Genomic DNA, 22,786 nt, shown 5'->3' with positions numbered 1-22,786 from the left:
CATTTTGCACAACCTATGCTCCTCCCAACCATTAGTATCCCAGATTTACTCTTCTTAACTTCAGTAACACACAGTTCTATTCTCTGACCAAAGACATACAGTAGATCTAACAAATCCCAGAACTACTTAGAAGGACAGAAATTGAACACATATTGAACACATATATCTTTTGAATATTTTATGGGTATTTTCTTTAACTGATGTAACTCTCTATATATTCTTCTACTATGATGTTTCTATCCACTTTTCATCTTGTCTTTTCTTTGTAAGCTGTTCAGTAAACATTGTTGGTGGAACTGTCCCTCAGTTTGATGCCTATAATTGAACTATGTCATGGAAATTGCTGGTCTTGTTCCCATTGCCTCCAGATGCACCTATAACGCTTCATGGCATTGATCCTTGTTTGCATAGACACATTAAAATGGGAAAACACGGGCCCGGAGAGATAGCACAGAGGTGTTTGCCTTGCAAGCAGCCGATCCAGGACCAAAGGTGGTTGGTTCGAATCCCGGTGTCCCATATGGTCCCCCGTGCCTGCCAGGAGCTATTTCTGAGCAGACAGCCAGGAGTAACCCTTGAGCACCGCCGGGTGTGACCCAAAAAAACAAACAAACAAAAAAAATGGGAAAACACCATACATACAGATAAGTTCTTATCTAATAAATCTCAGTACAATGTACCTTACACCCTGAACATTGATATAATGACCTGGCACAGGCCTCAGAAGAATGGGCATCCTCCATTCACGCCGGAACCAGGCAAGCTATCTACGAAACGTCCAAGGTCTTTTATAGGAACAGCTGGAAGCAGTCCTCTACCAGTAAAGACTCTACCAAGGGTCTGACATCGACCTCCTAAAAAGAGACTTCCGTTTACACTGAGAAGACTTGACAACAACAATGACCTGCTCTACAGGACATGGTTCTCTCTATTGCCCCATAAGTGTGAGGTGAAATGAGAGGATGCTCCGCACCATCCTGACTACAATATGGGATATGCAGACTCCAGGATCTTTAATACAGAAGCATGATACCAACAACAACAGAGACTAAGTGAGCAATGGAGGTGTATTGCCACTACAGAGGATGACTTGAATTGGACAAACTAGTGTGCCTGGAGCCTAGAGTCAGTCCTGTGCCAGGAAACTTCAGGGGTAGGGTTTCCTTGTATTTAGACCATAATTTGCCTTTCCATATCCCTTATATTTTGGTGGGCCTATGCAAACAAATGCCACTTTAATACCGTTTTTTACTATGTTCCCTTGACTCCAATCCTTAAGAAAAACAACCCACTAAAACTTTTGAGGCTAACTTAAACTAGTAAGCATGTGCATGGAACTAGAGAAATGTACTTTGCCCTCAATGTTTAAGGAGTTACATAAGTCTAATGTCTTTAGATTATATTGTGTGCTGCTAAGAAATAGTATGTACTACAACTGGGGATTTGAGGGACAAAGTAATTGTACATGGGTTCAGTTTTGTTTTTCTTAATGTTCTTTGGCTGAAAGTTCAAGGCTGGGATATCATCGATGGGACTACCGAGAATTCTGTTTATGGGTGATTGGGCTTCCACTGTAACTTTACCCTGTCCTCTTTCTTTGCATCTTTGTTGTCATAATTAAAATAATTAAAAATAAATAAAAAAATAAAAAAAAAGAAAAGAGACTCTTGTTTTGCGGCCACATGTAGTGATGTTGAGGAGTACTCCTGGCTCTGCACTCAAAATTTACTCCTTAAGGTGCTTAGGGGACCATATGGAATGCTGGGGATGGAATTCAGGTCAACCGCATGTAAGTAACCTGCTATACTATCGCTTCAACCCCCAAAGGAAGCATGAAAAGGTATAAGCAGGAGGTCTGGATTCCTTCCCAGCACCAACAAAAAAAAGACAGTCAAATTCACTAAGGATTTAAAGTTAAAAAGGAAAAAAAATAAACAGATCAATATAAGATGACAATAATATTTTAATGGCTTGGTTGTGTAATTGTACCTGAGGGACTGAAACACCCTGAGCCTGAGAAAGTCCCCTGAGAATCGGGGCTCTTTTCTCCAGGGTTTGCTCCACCAAGGCTAACACCCCCAACAAAATGCAGCAAGATGAGAGCTTCGGGCAGTGAAAAGACTCACAGTCCTGGAGACAAGGCAAGGCCCAAGAATCCACAGGATGGTGGCTTGGGCGCCAGATGTTGAATTAAATAATTAATGATGGATCTGGATAGAGGTGGATGGAGAGATTTTTCTCTGCCATTCCAGGCCATGTGGCTCAGCAACCCCCCATCAGCCAGTGGGTCTGGGGTTCAGGAAAGCGACAGATATTGAACTCACTCACAGGCAGGCATCAGGAAGCATCAACTTTATTCATGCCCTATTCACCACATGTGTGTGGCCTATATCATAACCTTTCAAGCACAACCATTCTTAGCTACCCTGCATCTTAACTCCTTTCAGCCATCTTCCCTTTGAGGCATGCAGGTCTTCCCATGCAGGCAAAGACCAAAAGGGCAAAGACCCTAATTCCCTGGGTTAAAGGCTTTATATAACCTTCCAAGACCACTCCCCGGAATGGGAGGGGTCTTGCAGGTAAGGTTACACCTAATATCCGCTTCCCAAGACCCCTCCCAGAAAAGGGCGGGTCTCAGGTAGGTACACCTAAATCCAGGGTGGAGTTACAGTGGCTGACTGTGGGGAGGCCACCTTGTCTGTCCCTCTTCTCACACCATCTTACATCCAAAGATCTCCACAAAGGGACAGGAGACCTAGCACAGCGGTAGGGCATTTGCCTTGCAGGCAGCTGATTCAGGGCGAATGTTGGTTCAAATCCTGGCATCCCATATGGTCCCCTGTGCCTGCCAGGAGAGAGTTCTGAACACAGAGCCAGGAATAATCCCTGAGCGGTACCAGGTGTGGCCCCAAAACGAAACAAAGATCCCCACAGAGGGATATAACCAAAAAGTAGAGAATGAGCCTAGTATGAGCGAAGCTCCGTAAAGGGGGGGGGGGTGGCGTTTGACCTTGGCAAACACTGTCATAACAAGCTAAGCCCAGTGTTTATGTCTCTGTAAGTCTCTGGAGCTGAGAGTTGCTGTGTCCTGCTTCAAACCCTGCTTCGAAAAGCTATGCATTGCAAAACATGCTCATTGTAGCCATTAATCCAGACATCACCTCTGATTAAAAAAAAATCAGCTCAAATTATTTTATATATTTTGTTTTGCATGTTAAAGTTTTTTTTAAATAAAGATACTATTTACAGTCGCGCAGGGAGGCGCAAAAAATGTTTTCTTCTTCCAAGGGGGGTATGACAGAAAATTATTGAGAAGCACTGCTGTAGACACATGTGGTCCCTTCAGGGATACAGAGGTGAGGACCCACACACCTGTTTGGCAGGAGTCCCATCCCAGCACCCTCCCCCGCTTACACAGGAGGAAAGAGGCACTGAACTCAGGTGCCCAGATGTGCACAGCTGGACAGAAGCACTCTGGTGTTCCTGCACCTGCCCAAGCTTCCCAAGCCCCAGAATCCCCCACCTGTACCTTGACAAGGAGCCGCCCCTGCAGAGCCCGTCAGCCTGGTGAGGGGTGCTGATGGGAAAGACCTCCACAGGCCACCTGCCCGCCCTCCATATTGCAACCAACTCCCCCCCAGGCTGCTGGAACTCAGCTGGGTGACAGATGACATGATGAAGGTGGAGAGAGCTGCATGCCCAGAAGTGCTGGGAGGCTTGACATGCGCCCCTGAATTCTCATCTCTCCCCTGCTCTGGCAGCACTTGCCCAGGACACCCATGTTTGGTGCTGGCTGCATGCCCCCCACCCCAGGGGAGGCAGGGAGAGTTGGAGTTTCAAGCCTACTTCTACTCCCTACAGTTCGAAACTGAAGGGGATGTCCCAGTTATTTTTTTTGGCTTTTTGTTTTGGGGCCACACCAGTGACTTTCAGGGATAACTGCTGGCTATGCGCTCAGAAATCGCTCCTGGCTTGGGACACCGGGGGATCGAACCGCGGTCCGTCCTAGGCTAGTGAGCACAAGGCAGACCCTTTATCCCTGTGTCACTGCTCTGGCTCCTCCAGTTTTTTTTTTTGTTTGTTTGTTTGTTTTTGATGTGCCCTACACCCTGGAGAGGACCTGTGTCCCTTACACAGAGGCAAAATCTTGCCAAGGGGGTTTCCTGAGAGCAATTGCTGGACAACTGTTTGTGCAGAGCCCCTGGGGAAAAAAAACTGTCCCCATAGCCTAGGGCCACGCTTTCCTGCCTTCTGCAGTGCCCATCGCATTCCCATTTTTGTCCTCAACGCTACTCCTCTGTGGATAAATGGACCCATTTCTGGAAGAGGCTGTACCAGACCCCATGGTGCTGCACAGGCCTGGGATAAGGGTCAGGAAAGCCTCCCGGGTGGAATGGGGAGGGGTGGCCCACATTAAACTGGGGCCTCAGGTCCTTACCCCTTTAACCCCCTTCCTGGTCCTCAGAACTACATTTCTTGCTGACGACTGCTTTCTGCCTTAAATGGTATTGGCTCCTCAGGGTACTGTTTTCCTGGTTCAAGCTGGCAGCTGACTAGATCATGATACATTGGGGATCCTACTGCGAATTTTATACCTGTGCTTGCGGGATCCAACCCTCACATGTTCCCAACTCCCCCTCAGTCTGGAGAAAAAAAGGATTGACATAGTAGGGATTCTTTTTTTTTTTTTTTTTTTTGGTTTTTGGGCCACACCCGGTGACGCTCAGGGGTTACTCCTGGCTATGCGCTCAGAAGTCGCTCCTGGCTTGGGGGACCATATGGGACACCGAGGGATCGAACCACGGTCCGTCCAAGGCTAGCGCAGGCAAGGCAGGCACCTTACCTTTAGCGCCACCACCCGGCCCCCATAGTAGGGATTCTTGAATAGCATGACTCTGTAAGATTACACCACTTTGGAGGTTCACCTCACTCCTTTTAAGTACACAAGACTTCCATTGGCCAAAGTTCAAGCATTATCCATCATCAAAATGCCCCTGAGCCTCTCCTCCCACCTACTTACCCTGTCTCTGGTAACCACTGTAGTTTTTAATGAGTAATAGAGTTTGTTTTTGGTCTTTGTTTGATTTGCATGTGTCAGAGAAAATTGTATTTTGCTTGCTCTGATCTTCAGTTTTATTCTTCACATTTAGAGGTCTGATCCAGTTGGCGTTTATTCTGAAGTAGATTGTGAAGGATAGAATTAAATTTGTTTTTCCAAGAAACTCTCCAGTGTTTGAATACCACATATTTAAAAATTAGTATTTGCCCCAGTGATACAAGATACTATCCTTATTATAGACTACATTTTTATATGTAGGATTAGATTTTTGCTTGTTTGTTTAGATTTTGTTTTTGGGGTCGCATACAGTGGTGTTCAGGGCTTACTCTTGAGTCTCTGCTCAGGAATTATTCCTGGCAGGGCTCAGGTGACTATAAGGAATACAGGGGCTCAGTTCCAGGTTGGCAGCATGCAAGGCAAACATTCTACCTGCAGGACTATCACTCTCTTTCCCATAGATGCTTTTAAGTATGGCAGCTAGGGTCTCAATCTATCTATCTCTCATCTGCTCCTCTGAGTCATTGAGCCCCTAAGTGGAGTCATGCACCCATATTTACCTTAAAGGAACAGCAAGCAGGTGGGGACACTTAAAAGGGGACAGCAGAGACCCCTGCCTAAGAGGAGGTGGCCTTCAATTCAATTCAGTGCAGAGTCCTTCTGAGCACCTGCTGGGGGAACTGGGTCCCAGTTCATTAGGAAGGATGATTGATGGCCCTTGAGGTTCCCCTTGGCTCAACTTCCTCATTTTGGGGGGAGCACACTCAGTGATACTCAGCGGTTACTCCTGGCTATGTGCCCAGAAATTGCTCCTGGCTTGGGGGACCATATGGGACGCTGGGGGATGGAACCGTGATCCGTCCTAGGTTAGCGTGTGCAAGGCAAACACCCTACCGCTTGCACCACCACTTCGGCCCTCAAATTTCTCTTGATGTGAGCTTTCTCTTGCTAGAGTGGACTCTGAGATATAGAAACCAGACATCTGTGGACAATTCTGCGAAGGTAGTATCCAGAGTCACCCTCTCTTTGAGCAGGGAACAGAATGCTGCCAGTCTAGAACATTGTCACACAGATAACCGCCCACCTCCTGGCTTTGCTCACCTCTTTGAAGACAAAAGTGGCCATACTGTAGCACCCAGACCTAGGCAGGCCCCATGAACACTGAATGCAAGGAATGCTCACTTGAATCAGAGGCTGATCCTACCCACTGTCCCTGTACCCCTGATGGGACTGGGTCCCTAGGGGCTCCCCACAACCTGTAGCAGGGGTAGGCAGTTTGCACCCTAATGAGGGCCTAGGTTTCAGGGTGGGTTGGACTGGACTGAAAGACACTCTCATCGGGGGGGGGGGGGTTACTGATCATATACTGGGCCCTCCCAACCCATCATTGGGAGCCCGAGGAGCCTGTCTCAGAGGGAAGGATCTCTGCAGGGATTTGCAGTTCAGTGCATGAGTGAGCTGTCCTAAGAGGGCATAGACAGGGTGGGTGTCCTGTAACAGGAGAAACAGGGAGGAGAGGAGAAGAGTTGGAAGCATCAGCTCTGTGGATCAGGATGGAGGCCTTGGTCATCATGCCCTCCAGGGGTGAGAAGGAACTTCTGTGCTTCAGACCAACATTCTGAAGCTCTTCCTGCTCTAGACACCACTTGAAAAATTTGACCTCAGTCTCTGAAACACAAATGGAACATTTACTGAGAATTAACCATACTTTTTTTTCTTATTTGTTTTTTTGGGTCAAACCCGGCAGCGCTCGGACTTACTCATGGCTTTGTGCTCAGGCATCAGTCCTGGCAGGACTCGGGAGATCATCTGTGGTACCTGGGATCAAGTCTGAGTCAACCACCAGCAAGGCCAGAGCCCTGCCCACAGTTCTATCTCTCTCTAGTCCCTCCTCTTTTCATCCTCACATTTGAGTGGAGTGATTGAGATAATTTTCTTCTGCAGGAATCTGCAGAAGACCAGTAACATTATGTACCATTAAGACCAGGAGAAGCGAATGATGGGTTCTTGGGGCCTGTGAGAGCGGGCTTAGTAACAGATCTATCATGTCCAAGTCGAACAGGATACTGAGGGGAATGGAAGACTGCCACTCTCCTTGCAACTTTAGATAGGGGGCTGCGAAACTCCAGCAACCCTGGGAGTCTCACACGACCACAGGCCCCACACCTGCTCCTCTGCAGGATTCTGCATGGAAAACATCACTCCAAGGTGGGAGGATGGTTGCAGGGAGAACAAGATGTCCTGATCTGTGTCCCTAAACACCCTGTCCCTCCGGAGACAGTGGAGCAGAACCTACCTAGGCTGTAGAGACAGACTTCTACATCCTTTCTTTTTTTTTTTTTTTTTTTTTTTTTTTTTTTTGGTTTGTGGGCCACACCCGGCGGTGCTCAGGGGTTACTCCTGGCTGTCTGCTCAGAAATAGCTCCTGGCAGGCACAGGGGACCATATGGGACACCGGGATTCGAACCAACCACCTTTGGTCCTGAATCGGCTGCTTGCAAGGCAAACGCCGCTGTGCTATCTCTCCGGGCCCAATCATCCTTTCTACCTGTGCTCAGTTTGCATGTGGAATGGGCAGGTAGCCTGAAGCAGGCTAGGAAAGGTGGGGTTCAGAGGTGGAATTGCGCTTTAGCCACTAGAGGGTGCTCCAAGACAAGGCAGAGACCTGAGCCTCCCTCTGGCACAAACACTAAGAGCTGTTATAGAAATAATTCCAGCCTTAAAGACGCAAGCTGTTCCTTCTACCCACTGAGTGTGTGTCCCTTTCACATAGCTACAGGCCTTACCCCTCACACACACACACACACACACACACACACACACACACACACACACACACACACACACACACACACACACACACCACACACCCTGGGCATAATTTCAACACTACACCTATCACCAGTGTCCCTTCCCTTTCCCCAGGATATTAACACCTCTCCCTTTCATCTGCCACAATTCAAAAAGTCTTTTTTTTTTTTTTTAAATACGTATCTTTTTTTTTTTTGTTTTTGTTTTGTTTTGTTTTGTTTTTTGGGGCCACACCCAGTAACGCTCAGGAGTTACTCCTGGCTATGCGCTCAGAAGTTGCTCCTGGCTTGGGGGACCATATGGGACACCGGGGGATCGAACTGAGGTCCGTCCAAGGCTAGCGCAGGCAAGGCAGGCACCTTACCTTTAGCGCCACCGCCCGGCCCCTTAAATACGTATCTTTAAGAGCCATGATTACAAACCTGTTGTAGTTGGGTTTCAGTTATATTTTTTTTAAAAATGACAACCCCTTTACCAGTGCAATGTTCCCACCACCAATGCCTCCCAACCCCTGCCTATTTTAGAGACAGGCAGTCTACTTCTCTCACTACCATTGTCACGATTGTTGTTAGCGTAGTAATTTCTCTTCTGCTGTGTATCTCTAAGTCCCATGTCTGAGAAAGATCTTTCTGTGTCTATCCCTTCCCTTCTCACCAACTTCACTCAGAACGATATCCTCAAGCTCCATGCCTGTTGGGGCAAATTGTGAGGAGGGCCTTTTCTAAGAAGAGACTTTTAACTGTTTTTAGGGCTGCATAGTATTCCATTGTGTGTTTTGTCACAAGACCTTGATCTGTTCTCCAATAGTTGGACATTCAGATTGTTTCCACATCTGGGATACTGTATGAGGCTCATGTGATGGACACAAGTGTGCATATATCCTTTCAGACTGATGGGGGGGGTCATACCTGGACACACTCAGGGATTACTCCTGGCTCTGCTCTCAGAAATTGTACCTGGCAGGCACAGGGGTCCATATAGGATCAGATGCATGTTCCTGCAAGGCAAACTCCCTACCACTGTGCTCTCACTCTGGCCCCAGACTGATGTTTTTGTATTTTGTAGACAGGTGCTTTTTAATTTGATGTTATGCCATTTTTTACTTTTCTTGTCTTTGTCTCTGTAGACATCTCATTAAAGACTCCTCTGCAGTCAAGTTTGCCCATCTTTCAGCCTCTGCTCATCACGACAGGGCTCCATGCTCTCCCCTGGTGCCACATGATATCTGTATACTCCACCCTGTCCCTGTCCCCCAGAGGACCCCAGGAGAGTGATGGGTCAGATCTATTGTCTTCACAAGGACACACTGAACAGGTGAAAGCTTCCCACACTGTAAGTACATTTTTTGTAAAAAGACCAAGCGCCCACTCTAATAAATACAGGGTTAGCTGGTTTGGAGCATTTGGTGTCAAGGAAGGGAGAATCTTCTCTAAGAAGATTAACTTTTTGAAGGCAGAGGTTCAATTCTTGGGTTACAGTGGAAAAGGGCCTCAGGCCAATAGGTTGGTATGTGCAAAGGCCCTGAGACCAGTAGTGTACTGTAGGCCAAGAAGAGACTCCTGGAGTCCCTCCTGGACTGTGAGAAGCTTACTAAATGGTTCACGATCCCAGACACCCCCAAGATCCTGTCCTTTTACCTACCCTAGACGGTCCCTCACTGCAAGGTCCATTGCTGGCTTTGTTTCTAGTGTGTACTTTGCCCTGGAATTTTTGCTATCTGGGCCTCCAGACTTAGAAACAACCTCTGCCACCCCATCTCAGCTAGTCTCCCTTCTGCTACAAGCAAGAAACAAACACAAAGCTCAGAAAACAATCCATCATTCTGTCATAACATTTCCATTTCAAAGACTTCCTTTCCAAGCTTCTCTCTGGTCTAAGCTTCCTCTCATTATCATGAGAAGAACTGGCAAGAAAAAAATGACTGATGAGGAAAGAGCCAAGGACTGAGGACTCTGGGCTTGAGGAACAGGCAGAGGTAAGAGAGAGAGAGAGTGTGTGTGTGTGTGTGTGTGTGTGTGTGTGTGTGTGTGTGTGTGTGCATGCACATAGATGTGAGGAATGTGGGTGGCTCAGGAACAGCAGCTGAAGTGAACTTGTTCACCAGGAAGACACTGCTAAAGGGCCCAGAGTGATAGTAGCAGGAAGGGTCTTTTCCTTGCTGTAACCCACCTGGATTATTTTTACCCCATGTTTGATCCCCAGCACCCCATCCATCTAGTCCCCCAATCCTCACCAGCAGTGAGCACTGCTAAAAGTAAGCCAAAAATAAACAATAAACTCTGAAAAAACACCCACCATCAAAATAAAAAAATATATTTTTTGTTTGATTGTTTTTGTTTTGGGGCCACACCCAGTGATGCTCAGGGGTTACTCCTGGCTCTGCACTCAGAAATTGCCCCTGGCTTTGGGGGACCATATGGGATGCTAGGTCCATCCTAGGTCAGTTGAGTGCAAGGCAAACATCCTATCACTATGCTATCTGTCTGTCTGACTCCCCCCAAATTTTTTTTATTTATTCCATTTTGTCTCAACATGCTCTTGCCCCCTCCCACCCCTTCCTTGTGGCACCATCACAAACTTGGTTGACTTGCCTGGAGGGGCCACCAAACTGGCACTACTGGGGATCACACTCAAGGCCTCACGTCTACAAGATGACCTGAGCCACATCCTGGCCCCTAGATGTCAGTCGCACTCACCAGCTTTTCAGAGCTGGGCTTTTGGAGAGAGTAGGATAGCAGGGTAAGTTGTTTTATTTGTTTGTTTGTTTGTTTTGGGGTTTTTTTTGTTTGTTTGTTTTTTGGGCCACACCCGGCAATGCTCAGGGGTTACTCCTGGCTGTCTGCTCAGAAATAGCTCCTGGCAGGCACGGGGGACCATATGGGACACCGGGATTCGAACCAACCACCTTTGGTCCTGGATCGGCTGCTTGCAAGGCAAACGCTGCTGTGCTATATCTCCGGGCCCCGCAGGGTAAGTTTTTATAATTACCTTCTATCAGGGTAAAGCCATTGTGGCAAAGAATCTGGAAATAGATGTGAACACACTGTGTTCATCCTCTGGGGACTTAGTTGGCTTCTAGTCGAGGGGGTCCCAGCAGAGGGCTAATATGGGGGTTGAAGGATGAGGTGGAGGGGGCCTCAGAAGCAAAGGCCTCAGGTGTGTCCCACAAGGTTGTCTGCCATCAGGGAAATGAAAGTGAGCACACATCACCCAGGAGCCCTCAGTTGTCATCCCGCTGCCCTGGGCCCCTGGGAGGGGTGCTGAGGAAGGGGAGGGCTAGGTGACAGGAGACCAAGTCATGAGTCAGCTCAGTCATGCCATCACCTCAGCTTCACAGCCCTTCATGAGTGGTCAACTCGTTTCTCTTCACAAGCAAGGAGCAGATGTGGGGATGAGCCTTTCCCAGGTCCCACTGACCCAGAAGACCCCAAAGAGAGCTGGCACAGAGACAAGCAGGTCCCTGGACAGAATCCTGAACAAAAAAAAAAAAAGCCCATCTCTGCCTGTCCCTGTCCTCATAGCCTGCACTGAGAAAGGGCTGCAGAGTCAGAGACAAACTGAGAGTGGGTTGGACTCAGTGAGAGAGAAGTTTCAGAGCAGCTAAAGTGTGGACTGTGGGGATAGATTACAAAAATCCAGGAGCAGGGCATTTGCCTTGCATGTAGCCAACTGGGGTTCAATACCTATCGCTACATACGGTGGTCCCTACAGAACCTAGGAGTTGAATCCTCAGCACAGAGCCAGGAGTAAGACCTGAGTACCGGGGCCGGAGAGATAGCATGGAGGTAAGGCGTTTGCCTTTCATGCAGGAGGTCATCGGTTCAAATCCCGGCATCCCATATGGTTCCCCATGCCTGCCAGAAGCAATTTCTGAGTCTGGAGCCAGGAATAATCCCTGAGCACTGCCGGGTGTGACCCAAAAATAAATAAATAAATAAAAGACCTGAGTACCACTGAGTATGGCCCCCAAAACAAACAAGGAGTTCCAGGAGGAGAGCTCGAGCCATAAATCCCTGATGATTCCATCATTTACTCCTTCCTTCTTTCCTTCCTTCCTTCCTTCCTTCCTTCCTTCCTTCCTTCCTTCCTTCCTTCCTTCCTTCCTTCCTTCCTTCCTTCCTTCCTTCCTAGGGGCATACTATGGCCCAGATACCGAAGACATCAAAATGAGAGAGGAACCTTGCCTGTCACAGGAGATCCACCCTTCTTGAGGGAGACAGATGCAGAGAGCAGTGTTAGGCTGCCAAGCACTCACTATATGCTAGGGAGAGGGTAAGACACTGAGGGGTCACCCAAAAGGGCCCCTCATCAGCCTACTAGAAGGTAGGAGCAACTGAGAGGCTGGACTATGGCTGAGACTTGAAGGAAATCAAATAGACAGAGGGAGAGGACTGGAGAATATTTTCTGAGGGAGGGAGGGAGGGAGGGAGGGAGGGAGGGAGGGAGGGAGGGAGGGAGGAAGGAAGGAAGGAAGGAAGGAAGGAGGAAGGAAGGAAGGAAGGAAGGAAGGAAGGAAGGAAGGAAGGAAGGAAGGAAGGAAGGAAGGAAGGAAGGAAGGAAGGAAGGAAGGAAGGAAGGAAGGAGAGAGATGGAAGGATGGAAAGAGGGAGAGAGAGACGAAAAGAGGGAGGGAGAGAGGGAAGGAGGAAGGGAGGGAGGGAAGGAGGGAAGGAAGGAGGGAGGGAGGGAGGGAAGAGAGAAGGAGGGAAGGAGGAAAGAAGAAAGGAAGGGAGGGAGGGAGAGAGGGAGGGAGGGAAGCAGGGAGGGAGGAAGGCTGCCGGCTCTTAGGAGCCAGCCCCAGGGGGTCTGCCTGTCCATGTGGCCCAGGGATGGCCTCTGCAGTGAAAGGTGGGCACACAGGGTCTCCACAGATGCAACTCAGCCTGCTGGATGTTCTCATTATCTCCAGTCAAAAAGTCTGCATGTTTAAAATATAATTTGCTAAGAGCAAACCTTTCACATATAGCAGCTTTTATGAGCCTGTTTGGCATTTTACTTTTTTCATCTACCAGAAGACTAAAAATAATGAGGATGGCCCAGTTCTGTCTCATGCTTGGCAAACAGGCAGCCACTGGTCTTAGAGAAGAAAGGGAGGCTCAGAGGAGATGCCCCACACCAGGACACACACACACACACACACACACACACACACACACACATTCACTTGGCTCCTTCCCTGCCCAGGTCTCTGGTTGCTCCTGGGTCTTCAGTCACAGACCCAGGAAGCCACCATGGGCAGCACCAGCCCTGTCCTATGTCTTCACTGAGGAAAATGCCCAGAGAAGCCCTGGAAAGAGCTTGATGCCCCGCTAACGAGGAGCCCCTCCTTCCACGATCTGCCTCATCTAGTGAGGTGCTGGCATCCCTTCATTCCCTGAGCCCCATCCTCCGTTGAGCGAACTGGTGTTGGGGAGGAGTGGGATGATCTGTCCAGTTCCAAGACCCACAAGTGATCAACTGCTGCCCAGGTGGGACTTGGTTTCCTCTGGGGTCAGAAAGCTTGAATCCTTCTTGGTCTTTGGGGAAACAAGGCTGAGAGGCAGCAGAGGCTAGAGCAGGGCTTTGGTGGAGTTCTTGCCCTCTGCCATGTGTCCTTACCCCCTCAGGGCAGTCTAATGCAGGGTCTATTTTCCTTAGCTAGACATGAGCTTGTGCCCCCTTAGCCTCCTCTGCAAGCCTTTCAGGGTATCCATGCCAGACTGGAATTGTGGTGAAGGCAGTGGATGACGGGTAGGTGAGACTCTGGACAGCAGTTCTGTCCAGAAGGGGGTAGCACCCAACTCTCTGCCCACTATCCACTCCCTGTCCAGCTCTGCATGCCCTGACCTAGCAGGTGTGTCCTCTATGCAACCCATTTCTGCCAGAGCCAACTAAGGGAGTTTAAGGAGATCCCATTACCAAATCAAAGAGATCTAGAATGGCCTATCAGATAGGACAGCAGAGTCTTTTTAACTCAAAATGGCCAATTCCTTCTGGCACGTACCTCCTTTCCACTCACCCCTCCCCACCCCAAGAACACAGAACAGCAGGTTTTGCAGGGATATGATATTTATTGAGGACCTTCTGCTTAGCTGTGCTTTTACACAGCCTTGGCCAGCCCCACGCGATTGTTGATCCTGTCGAAGACGCTGAAGTATTCCCGGATGAAGACGTCGCCCAGGATCCACAGCTCAGAGTCGTCTCCCTGGAAGCCGCTGCTGCAGAAGCCCTCGTCCTGGGGAAGGGATGGAAGGATGAACCTCCTCCTGGCCTGGTTGGACCCCTGGGCAGGTGGGACCCACCTCTTCCCAAACCACTAGGCTCTCCTGTTCCTTCCTTCCTTCTTTCCTTCCTTCCTTCCTTCCTTCCTTCCTTCCTTCCTTCCTTCCTTCCTCCCTACCTTCCTTCCTTCCTACTACATAGACAAACATCAGTATTGTCTCCAAACACCAGGGAAGACAGAGATGGTGGGAAAATAAAGTGGCTGTGTTCAAGATGGCCTAAAGGGATCCCCTTCCCCTCCTCTTCCATGGGTCTACTCCAGGCCCTCAGTTTCCACCTCTTGTCACCTCCTTTCCCACTGACCCCAAAACATCTTTCATCTGAGACCTGAAGACTTCTCAGTTTGGGCTGCCTGTGATTAGGGAAAAGCTGAGGCCAGAGGGTTTGTGAGGACAGTGTTGGTACCAGCAAAGCTCAGGCTTTCTTGTTTGTTTGTTTGTTTTGTTTTGGGGCCACACCCGGTGACAATCAGAGGTTACTCCTGGCTATGTGCTCAGAAATCGCTCCTGGCTTGGGGGACCATGTGGGATGCTGGGGATCAAACCATAATCCGTCCTAGGTCAGGCACTTGCAGGGCAAACGCCCTACTGCTGCGCCATTGCTCCGGCCCCAAAGCTCAGGCCTCCTGAGAATATTTGACAAAGCTCTGTTGCATTGGGTGTAGAATGAAGAGTGAGTTTCCCTGATCTTGTCTATTGCCCAGGAGGAAGCATAGGCTTTCACAGATGGGCATGGGGGGCAGATGGTACTGTCCCTCTCAGAAGATCCCTGGGATCCCTTGTTCTGGCCACAGATGAGCCCACACTCCTTCTGAGACTTACCCTGTTGGTGTAGGCAGTGGGGGGCAGAGGGTACTGCCTGCCATTGATCTCAAAAACCACGGTGGGCATGCTGCTCAGGCTCCTGCAGTTGATGTCAAACTATAATACAGAGGGTGCCTGTCAGTAGGCAGGAAGGGACAGAGGAGCCCAGGCGGCACTGTTCTCTCACCTGGGTTCCTCCTTGATGCCTCTTCACAGACCCCTGAGAGGTTCCCTGCTTGGAGGTGGTCCCCATACAAGTCCACCCACCCAGAGACACACCCAAACGTGGGACAAAAGGAAAGTCTCATGTGCCCTCCATCCCAGGACAGACAGAGCTCAGAGAGCTTCAGGGAGCCAAGGGAGATGTTGGATCCTAGAGGAATTGGGGATGAAGCCATCACAAGGCCAAGGGACTGAGGGACCCAGGAAGCTTGATGTTCCCCTATTGGTTTCTCAGGCTTTCTGTGTGCTATGGGGCCCCTTTAAAAGGAACTGGGGGTAACGTGGTCTCACCATGCCGTACTGGCCTTCAGTGGCTCCAATGGCTGACTGGATGTTGAAGATGTCGTCGCTGGGCCCCACCAGTAGGGAGGTTCCGGTGTCCAGAATGGCCTGGCAGCCACCCTCACAGGCCACGACCACACCGTCAACGGTGATTCTGGGGGACACACATTACACAAACTTTTTTTTTTTGGTTTGGGGGGGCCAGGTTACTCCTAGCTCTGCACTCAGAAATCACTCCTGACAGGCTCAGAGGACCAGATGGGATACCAGGAATCTAACCCAGGTTGGCCTCATGCCAGGCAAACACCCTACCCTCTGTGCTATCGCTCTGGCCTCCCATTATACAAATCTTTACCTCTCCTCCCTGCCCCAGCTCCCCAAATCCCACTTGCACCCTCTCCTCTGGATCTCTTACTGGGGTACCTCTAGAACTCAGAGGAAAGACTAGAAGGCTTTTCTCCCTAACTCTGCAACTAGGCCTGCCCAGAGACAGGAACTTGGGGCTAACAGCAGCAAGGGCTGGGGAGCACCAAAGGGACCTGAAAGTTGAGGTCAGACTCCTATTGTCCAATAAGGCCTGGGCAAAGGTCTTGGGCAAGTCATCCCCCTACCACCCTTAGACTTAATGAGATGGGCATGTCCTGAGGTGGGGAGCGAGGTTCAGTCCTCATAGTGATGAGTTAGGAGATGAGGCAACACTGGGTAGGGGTTCGTGGAGGGGTGCATGGGGGACTCCTGAGTAGCTCTGACTGTCCCTCTCGGCTCCAGCCAGGAACCAGTGGCTCACTCACTTGTCCACGGTGAACTGCCAGTACTGCTGCACAGTGATGGGCACCCAGTGCAGGGAACCATTGTAGTGGGAGGCATCGATGGCGCCCAGTGTGAGCATGCTCCCCTGACTGTCTCTGAAAGCAGAGAAAAGGTTCATGTGGTCCCATTAGGGGCAGCCCCTCAGCAGAGTCAACTGAAGCAAGACGCCCTGCTCTACCGCTTCCTCACAGCCCCACCTCCATCTTCCCAATTTCCAGGAGCTCCTGACACTCCAGTTGGTCTGTGTTCATTCCTAATCCTCATCAGGTTATATCCAGCACAAGTTGCAGTCTCAGCCGCAAGACCCTGACTTCATCTTACTGGAGAGAAACCTCTGCAATCTTATCTGAGCCCCCCACACCCCACACCCCACTTCTTCTATCCTGCAGTGGCACTATTGGTGCTTGCTAAACTACAGCTGTACGTCCTTCACTGTTACCCCTGAAATGAAGCACAGACACACACTTTGAATCTGTCTGGTTTGTTGATGTAACCCAATCTCTGGTCACATCCCTGCAGTTTAGGGGCTCCAGTAAACCTCCCCAGTATGAATAAATAAACCAATACACCAAACTTTATGTTTACTCCTTGCCTGGGTTCTACCCCACCAACTCCCAGTCCCTTCCCATCAGCTCAGTCCCCTTCTCTTCTTCCTATCACAAGTACTCCCAACATGAACCTCTTCACAGAAGCAGGAAACCAGTGGACTGTCACTATGGGCAAAGAAAATGAAAGGCCTCTGTGCAGAGACAAGGTTGGCTTTGGGCCCATTGGCGGCACCAATGACTCTGCTGGGGGCTCTAACGTGCCTAGAAACTAACAGAGGGTGGGACACAGAAGTCCATCCTGCCACCCTGAAGTCCCTAGAGTCCTCTGAGGCCCTTGTGGCCTGGCTCCTACCTGTTCATGTAAACTGAAAACAGGTTCTTATTCACCAGGTGCTTGGCCATCATGTTGTCAAATACAGGCACTGAGTATGGAGAGGCCAGGGAGGGATAGGCCAGCCCCAGGATGCCGTCGAACTCGGAGTAGGTAAAGATGTCTCCAGGTTCCCGGGTGCTCAGGCCCACGGTCTGGTGAGTGTCCACGATGTTGGCGACCTACAGGAGAAATAGAAGCAGAGAGGACTCAGGTCAAGAACTGGACCAGTTCCACCTTGGGGGCCACACAAAGTCAGTGGCAGTCTGCAGTCAGAGAATAGACCCTTCCCCAGTACTGTGACTTAAGGGCACAGTTCCCAGGAGGCTGGGAGCCATGGAGACAGCAGAGTTTCAGGTGCAGAAGTTGGGTGCACCAATGGTGGCTCAGTGTGACTATGAAGAAAAAATAAAATATGGAAAGATAAAAATATGAAAATATATATATATATATTCTCTAGGCCTCTCCCTTTGTCTATTTGGTCTCCTTCATTTGCCCAGTCAAATGAAGTCTGCTAGCAGAAAAAGTCTGTTTAAGAAAGAGAAGAAAGAAGAGGACCCACCACCACCACCTGCTGCCCCCTTTAAATTACCCCAGAGAGGATGTGACAGCAACTCTGGTGGGACCTCACCACGGAGAAGAGGGGCTTGTTTGGAAGAAGCCTGAGACCACCAGCATGCTTAGGGTCTGACCATTATAGTCATTGGGAGTGTTCATTAGCTTAAAATACCATCCCAGGGTTCACTCCATCTCTATATCCCTTCTCTCACCCCTTCATGCAGCCCCTGTCAGAGTCAGGTGCTAAACCCCCTGGATCCACTCTGGCCCATGTCCATTACCCGGAGTGTACACCACCAACTGGACCCACAGTCTAACAGGATCCCAGGATCAGGGCACTTACGGTGACAGTGTCGTAGCCCAGGATGCCCTCCATGCTGCCAGTGCCATATTGAATGGCCAGGGGCTTGTTCATGTTCTGGAAGGTCGAAGACTTGTGTGGGTTGAAGCGATGGTGGTTTTCTGGAATAGAGAGGTGAAGGTGAAGAAGGCTGGGAACAGCTCCAACAGCCTGAGTCTAGTCAATCCTCCCAGAATATGGCCCAAATGTCAGCCTGTTTGCTAATCCTCAGAATGGTCACCTAAGAAATTTGTTAGTACTGCTCCACTTATCTCTCTGATCCCAAACAGAGAAAGAAAGAGAAGTTGTCCTGGCAGTTTCTGGGACATTTTACTTCTACCAGTCAAGTAATTACAGATAGTGCCTCACCTCTATATTCTAAACTTGGGGTTTCCACTGCTAGTAAATGAAGATAAATGAACACTCAGGACTGGGAAGCTGGCTCAAAGGACTGGAGCATAGACTTTCTCTGCAGGAGGCCTGAGCTCAAACCACTGCACTGATGGTCCCCCAAGCAATGCCAGGACCAACCCCCAAGCAACAAACTAGGAATAGCTGCCCCTGCTATTATTTTTGCTTCCAAGCAATGAGTGTCCAGTGCCAGGGGGAGAACTCAGAGGCCTTGAGAAAAGCATATTATGCAAGTATGAGGTCCTGAGTATGAACCCTAGTATTACACAAGCCCATCACCCAGCCTGACCATCTCCTCCCCTTACATACACACACACACACACACACACACACACACACACACACACACACACACACACACCAGCTCTGCCAGATATAATCCTGATAGCCTCCAGCACTGAAGGGGGTGAGGCAAAAAATAAAAAAATAAACAATTCTTTCCACTGAATGCTGGAGAAACAGCAAATGCATATATTAAATGCCCTCTCATCACCTATCACAGATTCACTCTTTTTTGTTGTTTTTTTGTTTGTTTGTTTTTTGTTCTGTTTTTTGGTCCCCACCCATTTGCCACTCAGGGGTTGGTTACTCCTGGCTATGCACTCAGAAATGGCCCCTGGCTTGGGAGAACCATATGGGATGCTGGGGGATTGAACCTAGGGTCCGTCCTAGGCTAGCGCTTGCAAGGCAGACATCCTACCTCTAGCGCCACCTCTCCAGCCCCACAGATTCACTCTGTATTCTCCAACATAACTAGAGATCCAGTTCATAGAAAGGAGAACTGGGCCTCCACTGGTCTGGAACTGAGGAGCCCCCATCCTCTCCATACATCCAGCCTCCCCCAAGGGCCCTCTTGCTACTCACGGCAGGCATTGCTATCACAGTAGATAGAGGGCACCCAGAGGTCCGAGGAGCCAGTGTCGAATATCACAGTGAATTCCTGGGGCGGAGTCCCAATCTGGATCTTGCCGAAGTACTGGGACTGTGGGCAAATAGGTCCAGGTCAAGAGGGACCCAGGGTCAGCGCCAGCACAGTGTTGAGAAGGTTGACGCTCAAGGTGGCTCTGATGCGGGGCTTTATCCCCAACTTTCCACACTGAGACATCTTTCCACAAAACCATAACACCTTTGTGCTCAACCCCAGAAGCAGACATTGGAGACAAACTATATTAGCCCTAGCAGGTACAACTGGGCTGGCCTCTCAGAAGACAGGGACAGAGAGGCGAAGTGCCTATCTCCTCTGTGTCTGCCCTGCACCTCTCAGTGTCCACCTGCCAGCTAGTAGCTGGAGCAGGTGGAGACAAGAAGAGGCGAGCAAGGAGGAGCGGACAGGCTGGCTGGTCTCTGCCCAGAGGGACAGACAAGGGAAGAAAACAGGGTCCCCAAGAAGAAGGCACAAGGACATTCCTGCCCTGAGCTGACCAGCCCAGCTTCAGAGGACTTCAGGGCTCACAGGGCTTGCAAAGGTGGGCATATGCTGGAGCTGAGCAGATTCTGTGCTCTTGGGACACTTACATCCAGGTAATTGGTCAGGGGTTCTCTGGCCACCTCTCGGGAACTGGAGAACTTCGTGAAGACGCTAGTCTTGTAATTCTTCATAAAGTCATCCAGGAGTCCATGTTCCTTCAAGGACTTCCTCAGAGTCTTCCCTTTGTACAGAGGGATTCTGGGTAGGTGGAAGAGGAGCATGTAGGCATTTAATCCATGACCCGAGGTGTCAAGGACTCCAGACAAACCACTCTCTCACTCTCCCTATAACCAAAACGAAACCACATCTTCCATTTTATATGCCTCTCCCTTTCTAACTTCTCTGCACAGTGATATTTCTATTTTTCCATCTTTAGGCTGGAGAGATACCATAGTTTAATTTGTTTATTTAGCTGGTCTGGTTTGGTTTAGTTTCTGACAAGTCTCAGGGGTCACTTCTAGTGTCTTGCTCAGGGGTCTCTCCTGGCAGTGCCAGAGATCAAACCCAGACCTCAGAGGCTGGAGGGATAGTACAGGGGTTAAAGTGCTCGTCTTGTATGTAGCAGACCCCAGTTTAATCCCTATCACTGCATATGAATACCTGAGGTCTGCCAGGGTTGATCCCTGAATCCAGATCTAGAAGTAAGTTCTGATCACAGTCAGGTATGGCCCAAAATTTAAAATTAAAGAAACAAAAAGACCCTCCTGCCTGCACTGGATGCATTCTGGTCCTTTCCACTATCTTTCATGCCCACAGCTGTTTTAGAAGCTGCTGAGTACCACCACTCAGGTTCTCTGCACATGGCCAGTTCCTACTGGGTAGTCACATGTGCTGGACACTATCAGGAAATAGGAGTGAGCCAGAAGAGTAACCACTGGGAACAGTCTCAGACTGTGCCCCAAAAGAAAATTGAGAGAGAGAAAGAGAGAGAACATACAAATGCCTCTGAGACAAAGCAATAGCTCCAGGGGCCAGAGAGATGGCATGGAGCTGAGGCATTTGCCTTTCATGCAGAAGGATGGTGGTTGGAATCCCGGCGTCCCATATGGTCCCCTGTGCCTGCCAGGGGTGATTTCTGAGCATAGAGCCAGGAGTAACCCCTGAGCACTGCCAGATGTGACCCAAAAACAAAAAAACAACACCAACAACAACAACAACAACAACAACAACAACAAAGCAATAGCTCCTCCAATATCAGCCATGTGGTTGGTTTATTTCAGGGTTCCTGCCAAAACAAAACATCTCACCCATCATCTGCCAATCCTAGTACCTTGCCTAGTGTTCGTGCCATGATAGAAGCCCCAACCTGATTTCCCTTCCTAGCAGAACTCCGGAGACCCTCATATCTGGCTCACTCTAACCCGCTTAGCTCCCTAGAGCCCAGAGGCAATGCATGACTTCAGGGACTTTAAGGAAAAAGTTCCACCGTGCAGCAGCAAAATAGACAGATGGGGGTAACCATCCTGGGAACCCACTAAAGTGCCCCCCAAAAACTTCTGCAGGGGAAGCAGCGGCTGACAACCTGTCAGGGGCCCGAACAGAGAGAGCACAAGAAAGACCTCCACCTTCTGGCCCCAACACTCACCTGGTGATCCCACTGCCCTGAGAGAGAGCAAGGAAGGCCAAGAGAAGCACAAGGCACCTCATCGTGGAACTGCAACAGTTCACTGCTGTGGCTACTGCCCATCCCTGTGGATTTTATAGAGGGTGCCAGGCCCCTCTGGCCATGAGCCCAGGGAGCAGAGATGACCTCTGACTTCAGGCCACTCCACAAAGCCATTAAGATAACATCCATACTACCTAATACACTCTGATAAGGGCCACCTTGGCTGACATGCCAGGGACTTCAAAGCGAAGGATAACGCAAGCTTGGTCCTCGGGCCAGAAAATGTGCAAGACCTCTGATATCTGATGGCCCCGTAAACAGAGCTAACACAGGTGGGACCTGGCCAGCCCCCATGTTGGCCTTCTCTAGATATCAGCACTCAGAGTGGAAGATGGAGGAGCAGAACTAAGACTGAAGGACCATAAGGGTCCTGGACTCTGCAGTCTTGAAAGGAAATGCCCAGAAATTCAATGCACTGGCAGCCCCCCATTACGGTTGAATAAGACCCGCAAGCACTGTGTTGAACCCTTGTTACTCTTTCCCCAGAACACTGTACCCTAATCCTGCTCAAATATAAACCCAATGGGATAGACACTGGTTCCCCCCCACCCCTTCCCTGTGATTTCTCAGGCTGTGGCTATGCAGCTGTGATCTCTGAACCATACACAAGACAATGGAACACACATGATTAATAACCTTCGAGCCGCCACAAAGTCTGGGAAACCCAATACTGTGGCTGTGACTTTCAGCTATCCTGAACTGATCGGCACCTCTGGCCTAGCTCTGAGATGGGTCTGGTCAGTGAGAAGCTCGGATCTGTCATCTGGTTGTTGTGCTTGCTTTACTGTAGGGAAAAAACGTTTCCTCTTGCTCCCAAACTGTGTGTTCTGTGATGGACTTTGAGGCACAAGGTGCATACTGGATGGTTGGGTTTCCAGGAGGCTCTGCAGAGAGAAGTTAGGGCAATGGGCAGATCCAGGTCCTGCCCTGACGATCCCACCTGTGCTCCTTCCCAGAATGCAAAGGTACTGCACCTCTCCCTGCCCTCAAGAGCACCAGCTCAAGTCCATCTTCATGACCCTTTTCTCCCCCAAGCGAGGAAAAGAGTTCCCGTACAAGATATGGTTGCTCTCCATTTCCTTCCCATGGGACATCAATATATAAGGACCATCTCCAGAGCCCTGCTTGTGAATGGTAGTACTTCTCACACACCGGCACCTAGCATGACACAGAGCAAATG

At 49.6% G+C, this 22,786-nt stretch overlaps 1 protein-coding gene across 1 annotated transcript; it reads right to left on the bottom strand.

Annotated features, from left to right (window-relative positions):
- Positions 1–13,946: 13,946 nt before the first annotated feature.
- Positions 13,947–21,587, bottom strand: LOC125997330 (chymosin-like). Its single transcript, XM_049765776.1, has 9 exons — positions 21,526–21,587; positions 19,988–20,138; positions 19,337–19,454; positions 18,065–18,183; positions 17,146–17,345; positions 16,227–16,340; positions 15,445–15,589; positions 14,950–15,048; positions 13,947–14,081 (listed from the first exon to the last, which is right to left on the bottom strand). Exons 1-9 carry the CDS (start codon positions 21,585–21,587, stop codon positions 13,947–13,949), a joined length of 1,143 nt encoding a protein of 380 aa, XP_049621733.1.
- Positions 21,588–22,786: the final 1,199 nt, after the last annotated feature.

The sequence above is a fragment of the Suncus etruscus genome, chromosome 19 (assembly GCF_024139225.1).
Source record: "Suncus etruscus isolate mSunEtr1 chromosome 19, mSunEtr1.pri.cur, whole genome shotgun sequence".
NCBI classification, from domain to species: domain Eukaryota; kingdom Metazoa; phylum Chordata; class Mammalia; order Eulipotyphla; family Soricidae; genus Suncus; species Suncus etruscus.
The sequence above is the reverse complement of the archived record's forward strand: the minus strand, read 5'-3'. Positions and strand labels throughout refer to the sequence as shown.

Excerpts from the sequence above, each read along its gene's own strand:
- LOC125997330 (XM_049765776.1), bottom strand. The coding sequence starts at position 21,587 with ATGAGGTGCCTTGTGCTTCTCTTGGCCTTCCTTGCTCTCTCTCAGGGC. Across the intron at positions 15,049-15,444 it reads CTGAAGGCCAGTACGGCATG|TTTGACATCAACTGCAGGAG; the intron begins GTGAGACCACGT and ends TCTGTATTATAG. Across the intron at positions 14,082-14,949 it reads CCACTGCCTACACCAACAGG|GACGAGGGCTTCTGCAGCAG; the intron begins GTAAGTCTCAGA and ends TCCCTTCCCCAG.